Raw genomic sequence first — 18,517 nt, 5'->3', positions numbered from 1 at the left:
TCCTTGCCCAGCCTGGAGCTCCTCACCCCCTCTGTCACAGCCTGGAGCAGGTGTCTGTGCCCTGGATTATCAATGGGGAAGGCAAAACTTGGGAAGGAGCTGTGGGAGACAGAGGAAGCCTGAGAGGCTGGGCTGTTGGGGATGCAGGCGAGAATCCCAGCTCAAACCCCTGTGAAGGAGAGCCCTGAGTGATTTCCATCCCTTCCTGCCATCTGAGTGACATCCACCTCTCCAAAACCAGCCAGAATTCACCTTCTCCTGCAGGCACGCGGGATACAATCACAAAACATCGTTTGCTGAAACTCCTTAACAATATTTGTCACTTCCAGGAGAAGCAGCCCATGGCCCCAGCCCTGGCTTCCATTTCCATGGGCAGCACCATGTGCTCAGCCTGGCTGAGTGGACACGGGCTCCAGGGATAGAAATGTGGTGTAACATGAGAGAAAGCATCAGCGGAGTATTTATGCAATGAAATGTTAACGATGCCTCCTGGGCCAGGGCAGGGCAGGGCAGAGAGGAGCTCTCCTCGTGTGCAGGGAGGGACAGAACAGCCCTGGCCGGGGCAGGAAAAGGGCCTTGATTGGGAAATGTGCTCTGCCTTTTCTAGCAAAACCCCACAGAGGACACCGAGGCATTTGCAGGATCTGATCTGATGGCAGCTGTCTGAATTACTTTTCAGCTGGGCATGGGAATGGCTCCCTTTGTTTTGGAGGATAAACATCCGTGCTGGAGCTCAGGGCTGGGCTGGGCACGGAGCCAGCCCCGTGTCCCCAGCCCATGGAGGATCCAGCCCTGGGAAGGGGCTGCAGGGACCATTCTGGGGCTGCAGGGGCCATTCTGGGGCTGCTGGGACCATTCTGGGGCTGCAGGGACCATTCTGGGGCTGCAGTGGCCATTCTGGAGCTGCAGGGGCCATTCTGGGGTTGCAGTGGCCATTCTGTGGCTGCAGGGACCATTCTGGGGCTGCAGGGACCATTCTGGGGCTGCTGGGACCATTCTGGGGCTGCAGGGGCCATTCTGGGGCTGCAGGGGCCATTCTGGGGCTGCAGTGGCCCCAGGGCAGCTGGGATTGATGTGGGATTGTTGAGCTCCTGTATCCATGATGCTGCAGGCCAGGATCAGGGGCACCCCTGCAGCAAAGGCTCCTCTCTGCTCCCGTCCTGGACGTGGGACACCCCCAGCCTGGGGACACCCCCAGCTTGTGCCAGGGCACAGCCCCTCCCTGCCTGGGGAAGGGTGTTGGGGTGGGGGCAGCACCTCGGCAGTGCTCAAGGGGAGCTGAAATGGGAGGAGAGACATTTGGGGCTTGGGACTAAAGGATCTTTAAGGTCCCTTCCAACCCAAACCATTCTGTGATTTTTATTGCTTTTTTCTAAAGCAATTTCCATGAATGCTGGTTTGGTTTTTTCCCAGGTGAGCTCTCTGAGCCCTTCCACACCAGGGCTGTGCTCAGCCCTCACTGTTTCCTGAGGGGCAGGAGCTGAGGCTGCTCCTGTCAGCTCTGCAGACGTTTTGATCCTTTTGCTGTCTGTGGAGTCACAGCCTGAGTACGATGACAGGCAAAAAAAAGAAAATACAGTAACTCTGCCTCCCTTTTCCAATGCAAGCCCTTTGCCAGAGCAATAAAAAACTTTAAACAATGGCCAGTCGTGACATAAACCAGCCCTGGAGCTGTCTGCCAAAATTCACCTCAAGAAAAGAGCTCCAGAAATAAACAGTAACCTATAAAAAGCCCCACAGACTCAGAGAGAGTCCTCTCGGTGTGTTAATTGCTTTCACATCTGGCTCTGAAATGAGGAGTGTGTAAGGCAAGGAGAGGCCACCAATAACTCACTGCAGCTGAGCACTAAAGCATGTGTGGAGCATCAATCACCAGAGCCATCCACCTCTACAGAGACCTCAGATGTGGGGCTCACTTTTAAATTTTGTGTTTAAACTGCCCTGAAATAATGGGGCTGATGTTAATAAACAGCACATGGCTAAGCGCTTTCACAGGTGGGATATTTCAAGGTGAATGGAGGGAGACTGGGTTCATTTCCCTTTCCCCCTCCCTCAGGTTTTGGAGCAGTTTGTGCCTGCGTTTCTTGGGCAGGACTCAGCCCCAGGGTGGGTGCAGGGTGTGACAGAGCAGGGCTGCAGTCAGGGGGGACACACCAAGAGCTGGGGTGGTTCTGGGATGGTTTCTGAGTGCCAGGGGAGTGACCCCAGGCTGTGACCCTGGAGAGCTCCTGTGGGATGCTCCCTGCAGCCCTGCTCAGGCTCCTTCCCCTCTCAGGCCAGCTCTGCCCCTTGTGTGGCTCAGGGGGCTCCTCCTGCCCCAGACCCGCTGGATGGAGCAGCTGGGGGGATCTGGGGGGCTCTGAGAGCCCCGTGCCCTGCTGGGGCTGGGGGGCTCTGGGGGCTCTGAGAGCTCTGAGAGCCCCGAGCCTGCTGGGGCAGTGCAGGCCACACCATCCCCACCGCCCTGGCCTTGGCAGTGCCCCCAGGGCAGGCAGCAAAGCCGGAGCTGCCCCAGCCCAGAGGGACTGAAAGGCTGCAGGGAGGCTCTCCCTGAGCTCAGTGTTTGATTTCTGGTGGTTCCTGGGCACTGCTGAGAGCGTCACCAGTAAATGATGACATTTTCTGAGGCCACCACTGCCGTAATTACAGGAGTGATCCCAGGCTTAACCTTGGGGATGAGCAGAGCCTGCCCTGAGCATCTGTGGTTTGGTGGTTGTGACTCACCACGAGAGCTTGGGGTGGGATTTGTGATGATTTATTCATACCACATTTATTGTTTGGAAAGCTCAGTCAAATGCTGCTCTGGTTGGACTGAATAATTCAGCTGCCAGTCTACTTTTGCTTTAGTTTTGATCTCTTTCTTGCTTTCTCTCTAAGAGCTTCATGTTCAGAGGTGAAAATCACCTCAGGGAATCATGGAATGGTTTGGGCTGGGGGGAGAACTAAAGCCCCTCTCATCCCAGCCCTGCCATGGGCAGGGACACCCCCAATTGTCCCAGGCTGCGCCCAGCCCAGCCACGCTGGGTTCTGGGGTTCTGTGAATGAGCAGCTGATCCCTCTCTGGCAGGTGCAGCATTCCTGGGAGCCAGGGGAATATTCCAGGGAGTGAAGGGAGCCAGGGGGATATTCCAGGGAGTGAAGGGAGCCAGGGGAATATTCCAGGGAGTGAAGGAGTGCCTGGGCTCTGCTGGGTACGTGCAGGCTCACAGGGCTGTATCAAGGATCTGCAGCTGGGTATTTTCAGCAGGGCAGCTTCTGGCCCAGTGTAATGCTGTATTAATAGACAGCAGAATGCAGAGCAGTGACACAAGGATTGACAGCTCTTGGCAGTAGATTTTGTACTCGGGTATCCAAATGTACCCCTTGAAATTCCAGTTTGGCCAGCCTGGGCTGCCGTGCTGGGATCTGGCACCTCTGCTTCCCATCAGCTTCCTGGGCTCAGCCTGGCTTTGTTCTTTCATTCTGAGCTGGACTGGTCGAGGCTTCAGCACAAGCTGTGTCCTCACGTGTCCACCCAAACTGGATGTGCCCCAGCACAACTGGGTGGGGACAGTGTGTAATTTCAGTGATGTTGCAGCTGTTGGAGTTGTAGTCAGAATCAAGGAACAAGGTTTAGTTACTCAAATAAATGGTGGTGGTGTAAACAGCCTGTCCAGTTCCCTGGGGTACTCAGAGATCTGGGATTCTGGGATCACAGGCTGTGCACTTGGCAGCTCCGTGAGAGTCACTGTGGTATTTGTCTGCGTTACCTGTGCCAATTCTTCTCTTTGCAGCTTTTAGGAGTGTGAGAGGAGCTCTAGGTCGGATTCTAGGAACAGGTTCCTCCCCAGAGGGTGCTGGCACTGCCCAGGGAATGGGCACAGCCCTGAGGCTGCCAGAGCTCCAGGAGCCTTTGGATATCCAGGCATGCCCAGGGTGGGATTGTGGGGGTCTGGGCAGGGCCAGGGGTCCCCAGGGATCCTTGTGGGTCCCTCCCAGCTTGGGACATTCTGTGATTCTGGTGGGATCAGTCCTGTCCCCCGTGATGTCCCCACTGTCCCCGTGCTGCCCCGGAAGGTCCTGCCCACCTGCACAGAGCACCCCTGGGCCATTTACACGTCATCAAATTATTATGGCCTAATTTAGCAAATGCTCCCAGAGCCCTGGGGTTGCCTCCCACAGTCAGTGGTGCCCCTGGCCGGGCAGTGATTCATCTGAACAGAATTAGCCAGGGGCAGGGCGTGAGAGCTGGGCTGAGCTGGGAGCGTGCAGGGGGCAGAGCTGGGCTGCTCCCGGGGTGGGTGGGTGGGTGCCCTGCTGGGGACAGGCTTGGCAGGACTTCACTGCCATCATTTCTCTGCTTTGGCTGCAGAAAAGCCAGCTGATGGCTGGATGGTTTGTTTCAGGTTGATGGAGCTGATTCCTGCCGAGGCAGGACGTGTGTCTGGAGTGACATGAAGATGTGCTGCGCTTTGTGTACACCAAGCACTCGGGTTCCATTTCCTGCAAGAGGCAGAGCTGCCGTGGGGAGCCAGCTCAGCTCAGGAGGGCTGGCCAGGGCTCACCAGAGCTGGGAAACCCTCGGTGCAGTCCCGGTCTGCAGCTGCAGGAGTTGGGGCAGTCAGGAGAAACTGAGGCTGTGAGAGGGCAGAAACACCAGCCTGGGTCCTCGATGAGCCGTGGGCACAGCTGGGCAATGAAGAAAACGAAGATATGGAGAAGGTGAGATGGAAGCAGCCACAGCAGAGCTGGTGTTCCCAGAAGCTGGGCAGAGACCCCTGGCTGAGCTGGGGTGCCTGGGTCACCCAGCGTCCCTCCAGCCCCTCCTGTGCCCGCTCCCAGACCAAGGCAGCCTTTGCTGGGCCATTCCAGGGCGGGTCAATGGCCAGGCCGGGTCACAGAGCCCGGCCAGCGTCACAGAGCCTCCCAGAACACGGCCCTGGGCACGGAACCCCGTCCATGGCAACGGCCCCACAGAGATGGGCAGTGCCAGCGCCACCCCAGAGCCGGAGACGAGCAGCAGCCCCCCCGGGCGCCCCCAGCCTGAGCCACCCAGGGGGAGCTGCGCTCGCCGAGGGAGGCCCCGCACGGCCGGTACCGACCCCAGCCCCAAACCCAGCCCTGTGCCCCTGCCCAGGGGGCTGGCAGCTCCCACCCCGGCCTGGCTTGTCCCAGGGGCGTGCGAGGGCGTTCCTCTCAGCTGGAAATGCTGGAAAAGCACTCCAGCCCCTTCCCAAGGGCTTCCCCCTCTCAAACACTTGTCCGTCGGTGTCTGAAGGGGAAGGATTTGTTGGCAGGGTGGGAGCCAGGGAAAGCATCCCCCACTGTCCAAATGCTGCTCCCTGGGTAAATAAGTGGCACGGAGGCAGGGAATGGCAGTGGCCCCAGCAGGGACAAAGGGCTGCAGGGACTGGTTTGTGGGAGCAGCACATGCAGGGGCCTTGGTGGAGCTGAGCACAGACCTCTCCTCCTTGGTGCTGTCAAGGTGACTTGGAGCCAGTCCTACCTGGAAAGGTTTTGTGCTGAATTTGGGGGTGTGAGTGTCCCACTGCCCATCCCAGAGCCTTTGGCCAGGCTGAATCCTGGGATCAGACTCACTGGCCTGGGTTGGATGGGACCATCCCTGCCATGACAGGGACACCTCCCACTGTTCCAGGGACACCTCCCACTGTCCCAGGTGCTCCCAGCCCCAGTGTCCAGCCTGGCCTTGGGCACTGCCAGGGATCCAGGGGCAGCCCCAGCTGTGCCAGGGCCTGCCCACCCTGCCAGGGGAGGTCATTAGATTGACAGGGAAAATGAAGGAATAATGGGAAATAAGGAATTAAGGAATAAGGAAAACAACAGTATAGATCTGTCATCCTTCTAAGCAGCCATAATTTGTCTCTCTCCTCATTTCAAGACTTGACACAAGATACCTACAGCAGAGCTGGTCTCAAATCCCTCCCTATCAGATGCCTGGGATGCTGTCAGAGGGGATTTGCATTCAGGAGATTTAGGGGCTGTGTGGGTGCCCTGGGCAGGGCTGGTCCCATCACACATCGGATGTTGCTGTAAGAGGTACCACAAGGACAGGAACGTTCTGAGCGAGGTTTTCCTCTGCCCCCTTTGTGCAGGACCCGCACCAGCAGCATTCCAGGATGGAACTCTACGGCTATCCCTTGAAAGCCAAGTTTAACCAGCCACGGCCACCCCCTCCCAAGGTCCTGCCAGCGACCAACGTGGCCGCTGGCTACAAGAACCGCATTCCCTATAACCCCTCCGAGAGCTTCAACATGCCATGGATGCCCAACTCCTACTACAAAGCAGCTGCCCTCAACCCCACCTTGTCTCCCCTCACCGAGAGCTTCCCGGGGCTGCCCCCCACCAAGATGATTCCTTTCATTTCCGAGAGACCCAGCGGGGTCTTCACCCGGCACACGCTGGACGACTGGCACAGGTCCAACATGACCAACTACAAGGAGTCGGAGACCACGCGGCACAACGCGGAGCGCCTGCGCGCCGACCTCACCCGCACCATCAAGGACGTGTACCAGCAGGCCAAGAGGACGCAGGGGGAGAGCACCAAGAACCTGGGCGAGCGCATCAATGACATCGAGTACTGGAAGTCCGAGCTCTGCATCGAGCTGGACGCCATGATCAGGGAGACCAACTCCCTGATGGACATGCAGAAACGGCTGGAGAGAGCCTTGGCCGACACCGAGGGCCCCTTCCAGGTAGGGACCCTGCGACCCCCAGCCCACACATCTGCAGCCTCTCAAACCTCTCATAAAGCCCTGTAACGTTGGAGAGGTTTCAAGAAGAGCCCATTAGTTGAGTCAGTGATAAACAAATCCCCTGCATCTGCTGCATCCTCCTCCAGCACATGCTGAGCACATCACTGCAGTGTTTGTTTAAGCAGATATTTCTGTATCCAGAATCCTGGCTTGGGACACAAACGCCTGTGTCTTACTACGAGGCTCTGGGGAGGTCCACACCGGGCCTGACAGGGGTCCCTGCACTCTGCTGTGGTGGCTGGGGACATGAGGGCTCTGTCCCTTTGCTTCCATGCTGATGTGGCACTCGGCTGCTGCTGTCAGCTGACCCTGCTGCCTCGGGCAGCTTTCTGCAGGCTGACATCCTGTGCCTGCCTGCACTTTCCTTTCCTGCATCCCCTGACTCAGGGACAGTCCCTGCAGGGACCCTGTCCTGCAGCCAGCGCTGATGTCACCCCTTGTCCCACCAGGTCGCTCACAAGTGTTTGCTCCATCGGGAGAAGAGGATGGGCATCGACCTGGTCAACGACGACGTGGAGAAACAGCTCGTCACGGTGGGTTTGGCACACACGTCCTGTGACCAAGCTGGTTCTACCCACACTCCCCTGAGCAAGTCTGGCAGCCCTGTTCCCTCACTGGCTCTTCAGTGCTGCTGAGAGAACCCAGCCTTCTTCAACCCCCCAAACCTGCTGGTGCTCCCACCCAGCAGCGTGTCCCTGGGACAGGCAGGACGAGCTGGAAAGGAGCCGGGTTTGTGTGGCTCATCAGGCTCCTCTGACCCCCTTTGGGGAGCCTGTGAGATGGCCCTGCCTTTCTGAGCCCTGCCTGCACAGATCTCCCTTTGTTTGTGTGATCTCTGTCTGTATCTGCAGCACATTCTGTATATTACACACACACATGGAGAGGGCAGGGTGTGCCCGACAGCTTGTCTGCTTTCCCCAGCTATATTAGTTGGGCTAATAAAAGATATTAACTCCACTTGCCCAGCTCTGCTTTGCTCAGGGCAGAGTGGCTGCAGCAGGACTGTCACTGCGTGCTCAGGCAATGGATTTGATTGGAATCATAAAAACCTGCACTCCTGCCTGTCTTTATCTAAGCTGCTTTAAATCATGAATTAAAAGCAAGCATGGCACAGCAAATGGGATCCTAATGCAGGGTACAGTGAAATATAATCACTGCAAAAGCCTCATGAAACTGGGAAGGAAATTGCAGCCCCTGGGCCTGTGAAGCCACTGCTCTCTTAGAAGATCTTTTGTTATGAGTCAGACCCTGAAAAATTAAAAGATTAGTTTGAAGGTCATGAGGGCTTAGGAAAATTATCAGAGCTGGTATCTCCATAATGCCATTTGGGTTTTTTAATGTTTGGGATGCATTTAGGCTGTGCTTTCAGCTGGCTCCTGCATTCAGGAGGAATTCAAAGTCCCTGTGTTTGGAGCACTGATCACCTGTCTGGAAACCCCCATGGGTGCAACAGGCTTGTGCTGCACCAAGGGAGCTGAGAGCAGCACCAGCCTTCCCCCAGGGGAGCTGAACCCTGCCTAGAACTGAAAACCCCTCAAACTGAAAACCCCTAAACCGGGTTTACACCACAGTCCTCTTGTCCCATACGGATGGGGTTTCTTGAGGGCAGGAAAATGCCCCGGGACTGGGGATGGGCACGTGTGGCACCACTGGGCCGTGCTCGCTGTGGGAGAAGGGGAATCCCTGCCGTGTGCCCCAGAGCAGGAGTGCCCAGCAGTGCCCAGCAGTGCCCAGGACTGCCCAGCAGTGCCCAGGATGCCTGAGCACCATGCTGACAGGGCTGCTCTGCCTTTGCCCAGGAAATCAAGATCATCAGGTCCTGCCGGGAGAGGCTGCAGCAGTGCCTGGACACGGTGAACGCCCAGATCATGTAAGGAGGGCTGGGGGCCCTCGCTGCGGGGCTGGTGTGTGTTTGCAGCTGTGCCCCTGCAGATCCCCGTGGGTTCAGCCCCTGCAGGCTCTGGGGGAGGCTCTGGGAGCACAGAGGGGCTGAGGGGAGCAGGATGGGCACAGAACCATCCCACGGCTCCATTCTGCTGTTTGTGTGCTCCAGGTGCAACAAGGAGGCCCGGCAGGAGCTGGAGAAGGACCTGGCTGACAAGCAGCTGGGCCACCACATCGACAACAAGTGCTACCAGCTGAAGAACACCTCCAGAGGCATCCACTTCTTCAAGGGCGTGGAGAGGATCGATGCCACGTGAGCTCTGGGGCCCGCAGAGCAGGAGCAGGGACTGCCCAGCCCTCTCTGGGGGCACATCCATCCCTCCTGGAGACACCAGCCGAGGGGTGCTCGCCCTCTGGGCTCTCCAGGGGGAGAAGAACCCTCTGCCCGACCTTATTAAACATTAGATCAGGGCTCAGAGCTCAGCCTGCAAACGAATTCAGCCCAGCACCTCTGCACAGCTCATTAAGTTTGTGCATGTTTCCAGAGATGTCTCAGTGCTTGCCTGAGTGCTCCTCACTGATGGGAGGTCTGGGGGCTCACCCCTGTATGGAGAGGGAGCTGAAATGACCCAGAAAATCAAGAAATGAGAGCGTGGTCCTGGGACAGGGTTCTGCTGCTTTTGGGTGCCAGGAATTCAGCTTTGGCATTGCTGTAAATGAACAGTGACCTAACCCAGCACTCACAGAGAGATGCCCAAGCGGCAAAGGGCTGAGAGAATAAATCTGCCCACACAAACCCATGAAGTTTATGGAGAGGCACAGATTGAGACAATTTTTCTAGTAGTTTGAATAATTATTCACAGCAGAGCTCAGACATATTTAGACAGGCAAATGGATTGCAGAGGATCGAGGCTGAAATTCAGAGGGGGGTAAAGTGTGCCAAGAATCAGCAGGTTTTAAATGGAGCTTATGTGGTATTTAAGTCTTTTGTTGATCTTGTTCTGGACTACTGCACAGGCAGGAACTTCATCCCAAATGCACAGACAGGGAATGGAGTGGGATCTAAAGCTTGTTTGGTTTAGTGGGACACTGAGATGGGCTGTGAGCAAAAGGAATTGACTGAAGTGTGATCTGTGTGTCCTTGTGAGGCTGGGAATTCCTTGCCACTTAATGCCTCGAAGGTGCAAATAGAGCTCCGATTGGAATCTCTGTTTTTTATGGGAGAATCTTTTGTTTGTCTGAACTTTCACAAGTTATCTTTGTGAGCACTTCATAAATATCGTCAAACAAATGGGGTCCAGCCCTCATTTGATAAATATCATCAAATGAATGGGGTCCAGCCCTCATTTGACAAATGTCATCAAATGAATGGGGTCCAGCCCTCATTTGATAAATACCGTCAAACCACCCAGGTCCAGATGTTTTAGCTCCCTGCAGTTTAATTCCCAGCACAGGTTTCCTTGCCTCGCTCTGCAGCGGGGTTCCAAGGCCGTGCTCTCCCCGCAGGGTCTCGGTGCCCGAGACGTGGGCCAGGTTCACGGACAACAACATCTTCCGCTCGCAGAGCGCGCGCGCGGCCTCGGCCAAGCTGCGCGCCAGCACCGAGAGCCTCCTGATGGGCACGGCCGACGAGATGTGGCGCCAGTTCAGCAAGGTCAACGACGCCTTCACCAGCCGCATCACCGAGATCGCCAACGCCAAGAGCAAGATCCAGACACACCTGGCCAAGGTACCGGCCCCGCCCTCCCCAGGGACGGCGCTGTCCCTGGGCTCCCTGCCCTGCTCTGCCAGGCATGGCAGGGGGAGAGCAGTGATGGGCCCTGGCTCGCAGCTCTGGCACCCTTGGGAAGCGTCTTGGGAACGGCTCACAGCCGTGAAGTTTGCAGGGGCTGACAGCACGTCCTTAAATAAGAGCCATTAAAACTTTTCCCTGATGGATGATCCATTCTTGCAAGCAGCAAATTTGGGAAGCTGGTAATCGAATAGATCCACCACTGCTCCTAAACCACCTCTGCTCCTAACTCTTCTCTGATGTGGCAGCAAGAGCAAAGAGATTTTCCCTGAAAACTCTGCTGGATCTGGGCCTTGATGTTGCAGAGCAACAGTGGCCTGAGCCCAGGGGCTGTTTATTGAACTTGGGTTTTTTCCTGCACCAGCAGGAGACAAGGGAATGATGTGATTGCTTGAGAAGATCTCTTTTCATCGATTCCTGTGTTTGTCTCACCCCAGACACGGCAGGAAATCTTCCAGCTTGAGACCAAGATCCAAGTCATCCAGAAGACCATAAGGGACAAAGAGGTTCAGCTGAAGGTGGCCCAGACCCGGCTGGATGAGCGCTCGAGGAGGCCCAACGTGGAGCTGTGCCGGGATGCTGCCCAGCTCCGGTGAGGCCGGGCTGCCAGGGGCTCTCAGGAGCATCTCTGCATGGCAAAATGGCTGTTTTCCCTAAATATTCCTTCCATAAGTGCCCTGGTCAAACCTAAAGCACTGAGCAGGTGTTCAGCATCTCACACACTGCTGGTCTTTCCATCCTCCACTTGTTCCACATTCCCTTTTACCTCTCCCAGTGTCCTGTCCTGCTGTGTGTGTGTCTCCTGTGCAGAACCCCTGCACGGGGAAATCCAGGAGGGTGAACCAACAAAGCCACAAACCCAAAGAGAAATGGGAAAGCAGAGCTGCTGGTCCCTGTTCTGGTGGCACGAGCTGCTCTGACAGACGTGGCTGAGCATATCCAGAGCTTTGGAACAAACTTCTCCACTCCTCCCCGTGGAGCTCGGGAGGAGCTCTGCCCTTGGCTCTCCCATACCAGGGCACGGGGGTGGGAATCACCTGAGTGTGCTGATGGGGGAACTCTGTGCCCAGAGGGCCCATCTGGGTGGGCACCACCCCACGGGGGTCTGACGGGTCCTGCTGTTGTCCAGCCTTGTCCAGGAGGTGAACGAGATCAACGAGACTCTGCGGAACCTGCACCAGTGCCTGCGTGCCTCCGAGGACATGCTGCAGATGCTGGTGCGCTCCAAGGGGGTCCTGGAGCACGACCTGGTGGTCAAGAACAACTCTCTGTTCATCGACCAGGAGCGCTGCATGGGCATGCGCAAGAGCTACCCCAGCACCGTGCAGATCCTGGGCTACGTCTCGGCCGGGCTCACCTGAGCGCCCGGCGCCCACGGCACGACGCGTCCCCCCTTTCCCCAGCTGCTTTGCAAATATATTGTTGCAATTTCACAACTTTGTTAGCGTCTCATTTCCTGGGGTAAACTCCGCGTGGAAATTAAATGAGTGTTTTGTTTGTTGGGTTACCAGGATGATTCTTTTTTCCTTTGTCGTTTTCTCTTTCACCGCGTGCCAGGAAGGAGCTGAAAATATCCTGTATGTCACCAAACCCACCCACGGGGATCCATCCCTACCCTCCCAGTCTGCGCTTTCAGGAGAAAAGCTGTTGTGTCTTCCTCCTTTTGAGTGTGTGTGATGTGGAGAAGGCACAAGGGGAAGTAAAGCCACTTGTCAGAATAATGAGCTGCTGACATCCAGGATGGATTTTTAATGGTGCAGCAGAAGAAACACAAACTGTCCCGGAAATAGTTGCAGTTTGTGCTGTTCCTGAAATAGAAAAATGTGCATTTTAAGCTGATTTCTAATGATAATTGTCTTGCTTTTGAAAAATGTTAAATGCCATCAAAAATGTCAGTGCTGCGGTTTTAAAAAGAGGAAGTAGACTCGACTTGGAGAAAGTTCATTGAAGAAAATGCTGTGGGTTTAATTTTGGGTTCCTGGTTTAACCTCTCACGTGTAGTTCCTTGGCAGGAGCACCAAAGCTCTTTGAAGATAAAGAGATTAATCGGTGTTTAAGCCCCTGAACCTTCTCTCCTGCTGCAAGTCCTGATTTTACCAAGTACTGGAATCTCCAGAGGGATAGGTCTTCAATCAATCTGAGGCTGAGTGTGAAAGTCATGTTGCAGTTTCTCTCCTTGGGCTATCGCAACTCTTGAGTCTTTAACCTCAGCTGCTGAGCTCAGCCTAAAGCCCGTGGGCACCAGGAACCCAAAGGGGCAGCAGCTCGAGTCCCTCCCTCCCCTGGGAATCCAGGGCAGGGACCCCAGCCCAGTGTGGGGCTCGCAGGAGCTGGGAGCCCTTTCCTCGTCTGCCAGCCCCGATGGCTCCTCCTCACCCCACGGACCCTCTGCCCTCCCTGGCCTCCCCATCCTGGCAGGATCTCTCTCCCAGCACCAGCCCTAAACAGGAAGCAATTGTCTTTCTAACCTTTTTTTTTTTCTTTACTAGCACTTCTTTTGTCGAGACTAAAAATAGATTTCCTCTACTTTGTGCGTGTCCTGGGGCTGGAGCCCGTCGGAGGCAGCAGCCACCCTTCCAAAGGAAAGAGACAGCCGTGAGCAGAGAGACTGCCCAGCTGACCTCACCCTCCCTCTCTGCCCTCCCCTGCCTCCCAAAGGAGCCAGGCCCTGCTGAGCTCAGTTTGTGTCAGCACCCTCTGGCCTTGGGCTGCCCCGTGCTGCTCTCTGCCTGTGCTCCCGTCCCCAGCCCCGGTGATCTCGGCTGCTCCCCTTGTCTGCAGACCCACTCCAGATGTGCTCAGGCAGAGCTGCCAGGCCTTTGGGCCCCAGGAGTCTGTCCCCAGCTGAGTGTGGGGCAGCAGAGGCACCCACAGCCCTTTCCTGGAAGGCTCCAGCCTTGGAGTACCCAGAGCCAAGTCCTGGCACCAGCCACAGCTTTGCCTTCGCCTCACTTCCACCTTTGGTTTGAGTCATGTCAGAAATATCTGGGCTCTGTGTTACAGTGAGGGCACACCAGGATCAGTCTCCACTTTTCTCCAAGTTTGCTTTCAGAGCTCCCCAAACACTGATCTTTCCCATGGCTAGCTCCTTTAGGGCTCTCTCCTAACTGCCAGCAATTATGTGGTGCTGCAATTACCCAGCTCCATTTTCTCTCGCTGTCCTGGCCTCTCCATGCTCCTTTCCACAGCACTGCCAAGGAGTTTCTTTCCTCTGTTTGAGCCATGACCAGAGGAATTTCAGCTTCAGCTCGTCTAATTTCTTTCACAAATACTTTCCACTTTCCTGCAGCAATTTCCCAGACGTTAGAGAATTCCCAGGTCCCTCTGGGGTTGCGTTCTCTCCACGCCAGTTTTCCATAAGTTGACAGAACTGATGTTACTTCTTCTGGCAGCTGACACCCCCCAGCCCCCCTGACACGTTGGTCAGGGCATCCTACGTGTGCTTCAGTGTGAGTGTCAGGGAGAGTTTTCTTCTTGCCTGAGGGGAGCCTGCCCTGCCACAAAGCCCTGTCAGAGGCGTCTCCAGGGACGCGTTTGGGTGCAGCTCCAGTGAGCACCAGGCTCTCCTGCACAGGGAGGGTTTTGCTTTCCATGACAGAGCTGCTGCTGAGTGAAGCTGCTCCATGTAATCCCTGCAGGGCTGGCTTTGGGATTTGAGCGGCCTTTGATGTGCTGGGGAGATGAAACAACAGCCCTGCCTCCTCCCACTGATGGCTGAGATGCCTTTGCTGCTGTGCCATTAAATGATTTCCTTTCAGAGATCATTTCTAAATCATGGCCCAGGCCCATCATCTGCCTTTCTGTACTGAGGGGATGGCTCCTTTCTCCACCAGAGCGACGTGTCTGCTTTTATTGCTATTTATTGCTGGTTTATTGCTGCCTCTATCAGCCAAGTTGCTGAGAAAGTTACTCTGTGGAAATTCCTTTGCATCTTACAACCATATTCCCACCCTTCTGCATCATTCCATTTGCATCACTGCTGCAGAGCTGGATTTTTTTAAAATTAATTGTTTACTGACTGGAGGAGAGACAATAAATTAATAAACCCAGGACGCTGTGGCTTTGTGTCAGTCCAGGATCCAGGTGAACATTCCAGGCAGGGCTAGCAAGAAACTTCTCAGAAAGGAGATTTTGTTGCTTAAGAAAACAAAAATCATTGAATGTCCTGGAAGGGTCTGATATGAATTTGGGTGAAATCAAAGCTTGCCAAAACCCATGTTAACAATGTATTGCATAACTAGTGCAGATTATTGAGCTCAAGGGAGAGAGAATTCCCCAAACAGCTTCAGCAGTCAGAAAAAAACCAGCCCTAAACTCATTGCTATTATGGAAAAAAAGGGAGAAAACTTTGGCAAAACGCTGAAGGAAAATTCGGGCAGTGTAGGATCCCAGAAATGCTTGTGCTGGCTCAGAGCACAGTGCAGCCTCTGGTGCAGCCCCTGCCAGAGCCAACAGGAGATGCTGAGATAAAAGCTGCAGAAGGCAGCAAGAACTCTGTGAGATTCTCCCAGCCCACTTTCCCAGCTTCCAGCGATCAGCATCCCAAGGACTTCCTGAGCCGCCAGGGCTGCCCTTGGGTTTAATATCCCCCAATGGATTTGTTCCACATGCGCTCGTCCCAGCTCTCTGGGAGCTCTGCAGCTTCCGCTGTGTCCCTCAGCGGGGATGCCCAGGGCAGCCGTGGCACTCTGGGGACCCTGCAGGGCACAGAGAAGGGGCCACCCCTGGCACTGCTGGGGCCAAAGGTGTAAAACTCAGCACTCTGAGCAAAGGTGTGGCTCGAAGCTGGTTTAGACCTGTGCCCTCCATCGGGTCTGCTCTGGCTGCCAGGAGAGAAGCACAAGGCAGCAGCTCAGAAAGTACCTGAGGATATTCCCAGTCCCAGCTGGGGAGCTCAGTGGGTTTTTTGAGGGTTTTGGGGTCAGTGGGTAAATGCTGGTATCCTTGAAGTCAGTGGGATTTCCTCCTGTGATTTCAGCCTGGCTCCATCAGTGTTGACACTGCCTGGGAGTGGAAAGCAAAAAGTTGGATGAAGTTGGTTTGGGGGCATGAACGCAGACAGGACCAAAGTATTTCATAAATTCTTCATGAATTGGTAGAAAACAAACCAGGAAAAATAAGTCAATATCTCCAAGATACATTAGACACCCTTTGTTACTGAAGTTTGCTGAATATAAAGTCTCCCTTTATGTCTTTTTCTGGCTGAAATATTTTTTCCCAATACCAATTCCACCTGTGTAAATGTATTTATATATTTACATATACATACATAAATCTATATACATGTATATGCATACACACACACACACGCATACACACACACATATATATATATAAATATATACACACACACATATATATATATATACACATCTGCATGTGTGCTCTTTGAGGGGCCACTCACTACAGATCTTGCACAAAGTGCAGCCAAACCATATCTTGCTCTCCTCCTGTTCCTGGTGGCACAGTCGTTTGAAAACAGGATTTTCCCCGCCTCGCTCCCTCCCCAGCCCCCAGGAGGGGTTTGCTGATGGCAGCGCAGATTTCGGCCCCTGCCCTTCGCATTTCAAACCCTCCTCGTGAATGGTCGTCATCACCAGGGTAGGGAACAGGAAGCGACTCCCTAAAATTGTGATGAGAGAGCAAAATGCGGGGTTAAACGAGTTCATCCTCACCAGGACATACAGAGGAAATGTTGCCTTTCTGTGTAGTTGGAAACGGTTTGTCTTAAGAGGGGTTTCCTTCACCTGGCCTGAGGAAAGGGCTGAGCAGAGCCCTGCAGAGCTGGGTCAGTGGATGTCACAGCTAAATGAGCATTGGATCCATCTCAGCCCATCCCTGGCACAGCCAGAGGTGAATCCTGGCTGTACACAAAACATTTTTCCAATTTATTGCGGTGCCTGCTCTGATTTTGTTGGGGGTGGCACTGCCAGCCTTGCTCACCCTGAGCCTGAGCGGGGGCAGCTCCGAGCGCTGGGGAGCACCGGGAGCTCCTCCAGCCCTTCTGCCTTGGGTGGGAGCTTGTTCCTCCAGCAAAACCCCGAGGGCTCTGCTGGGACCATCCTGAGTGCCCTGTGACCATCCTCAGTGCCCCGGGGGCTCTGCTGGGACCATCGTCACTGTCCTGAGGGCTCTGTGACCATCCTCAGTGCCGTGAGGGCTCTGCTGGGACCATCCTCAGTGCTCTGTGACCATCCTCACTGCCCCGAGGGCTCCACTAACCATCCTCACTGCTCTGGGACCATCCTCAGTGCTCTGGGACCATCCTCACTGCCCCGAGGGCTCTGCTGGGACCATCCTCACTCCCTCCTCTCCTCTCCCCCCGGGACAGGCTCTCTCCAGCACCTCGGGCTGATGGCAGGTGTGGAGAGGAGCTTTGCCCCAGCCCCAGAGCTCTGTCCCAGCACTCCCAGCAGCAGCTGATGTTTGCCCAAAGCCCTGCTCAGTTTGAGCAGTTCACCTTCCCAAAAGAAGTGTCCAAGGAGCAGGGGAGTGCTGTGCTCTTCTCTTCTCTTCTCCCTGGGCTTTCTCCACTGTTTCCAGCCCGCAGCTCTCAGCCAAAACTGGCTTTGTTACCCACAGACTGCTCTTTTCCCTGGTTTGACTGTCAGATATCTCTCCCCACGCCTAAGAAGCTGCTTTTGGCACCTTTTCAGAAGCAGAGCAGGGGTGGTTTGCTGTGCCAGGCTCACGGAGGGGCTCGGGAGCTGTCAGTGACCCCGAGCCTTCCCTGCCGTCATCCCGCTCTGCTCCGGGGAACAGCCTGGATCTTCTGTCCCGGAGCAGCAGCTGAGATCTCACAGCGGCAAACCCAGCCAGAGAATGGTCTGTACCCGAGCCTGGATGGCAGCCCTGGGGACAAGACCTTTCCAAGCCCTTTCTCTCAGCCCTGAGCGTGGGGGCTCCTCCAGGCACCCGGCCCAGGACAGCCCCCATCAGCCTCGCTAGCCGGGAATGTTCTGATGGTGGCGCAGGTGTTCCTGCCCTCTGGATGGCACTGACGGGCGTCACAGGGTGCACAGGGACGCGAGCAGCAGAGGAATCGGCGGGGTTTTTGGAGGGGAAGGGAATTGCATCCTCTGGAATCTGCTTCAGCCGCTCGGAGCTCCGCTCTCACTCTCGGCCGATGCCTGTGCCGGGACCCCTTCCGTGAGCGAGGAGCCCGTGCTGCGGGAACAGCCTCTGCTTGCCAGGAGAGAGGAGCCAAGCACGCTTCCCCTGCTCCCTTCTCCCAGGATTTACAGTCCCGGTGGCTGGATGCCGAATTCCCTCGTTCGTGCAACAATGCGGGACGAGTCTGGAGCTGGTGCAGGAGAGGGGGGCGATGGGGGTCGGTGTGAGTGCTCAGGACAGTGCAGGATCCTGGCGGGACTGTTTGGGAGCTGGGGGTGCGCTCTGTGTGTGTGGGGCTGTCTGAACACACTGGCTGTGCTCGAGGAATGAGCGGGGGCGGCAGCACAGCCACCCCTTCCCTCCCGAGCACCTGAGTCACAGCATCCCAGAAGGGTTTGGGCTGGAAGGGACCCCAAAGCCCATCCAGTGCCACCCCTGCCATGGCAGGGACACCTCCCACTGTCCCAGGGACACCTTCCACTGTCCCAGGTGCTCCCAGCCCTGTCCAGCCTGGCCTTGGGCACTGCCAGGGATCCAGGGGCAGCCCCAGCTGCTCTGGGCACCCTGTGCCAGGGCCTGCCCACCCTGCCAGGGAACAATCCCTGATTCCCAAGATCCCATCCAGCCCTGCCCTCTGGCAGTGGGAGCCATTCCCTGTGTCCTGTCCCTCCAGCCCTTGTCCCAGGTCCCCCTCCAGCTCTCCTGGAGCCCCTTTAGGTACTGGAAGGGCTCTGAGCTCTCCCCAGAGCCTTCCGCAGGCAGAACAGCCCTAACTCTGAGTGTTCTCCAGAGCTGTGGAAAATCGCACCCTCTGGATAGTGAAAAGTAGCTCAGTTCTACCTAATTTGGCTCTCGAGTGCTAAGAAAGGTCGACTCCAAGGGCTAGAACCCCTTCAGCTCAGCCAGACGCTTGTTCCCCAAATCCTGAGCCACGGATCCCGTCCAGGGCTGCGCAAACCCCCGCGATGCGCGGAGC

At 55.8% G+C, this 18,517-nt stretch overlaps 1 protein-coding gene across 1 annotated transcript; it reads left to right on the top strand.

Moving 5' to 3' along the window:
- Positions 1-6,116: 6,116 nt before the first annotated feature.
- Positions 6,117-11,789, top strand: TEKT3 (tektin 3). Its single transcript, XM_054645278.2, has 7 exons — positions 6,117-6,692; positions 7,202-7,285; positions 8,552-8,622; positions 8,806-8,949; positions 10,143-10,365; positions 10,866-11,020; positions 11,558-11,789. Exons 1-7 carry the CDS (start codon positions 6,117-6,119, stop codon positions 11,787-11,789), a joined length of 1,485 nt encoding a protein of 494 aa, XP_054501253.1.
- Positions 11,790-18,517: the final 6,728 nt, after the last annotated feature.

The sequence above is a fragment of the Agelaius phoeniceus genome, chromosome 19 (assembly GCF_051311805.1).
Source record: "Agelaius phoeniceus isolate bAgePho1 chromosome 19, bAgePho1.hap1, whole genome shotgun sequence".
Classification (NCBI taxonomy): Eukaryota; Metazoa; Chordata; class Aves; order Passeriformes; family Icteridae; genus Agelaius; species Agelaius phoeniceus.
The sequence above is the reverse complement of the archived record's forward strand: the minus strand, read 5'-3'. Positions and strand labels throughout refer to the sequence as shown.

What these genes read in the sequence shown, in the direction of transcription:
- TEKT3 (XM_054645278.2), top strand. Translation starts at nt 6,117, where the DNA reads ATGGAACTCTACGGCTATCCCTTGAAAGCCAAGTTTAACCAGCCACGG. An exon ending in ACGGTGAACGCCCAGATCAT is followed by an intron (nt 8,623 to 8,805) that starts GTAAGGAGGGCT and finishes TGTGTGCTCCAG; the next exon opens with GTGCAACAAGGAGGCCCGGC. An exon ending in TCCAGACACACCTGGCCAAG is followed by an intron (nt 10,366 to 10,865) that starts GTACCGGCCCCG and finishes GTCTCACCCCAG; the next exon opens with ACACGGCAGGAAATCTTCCA.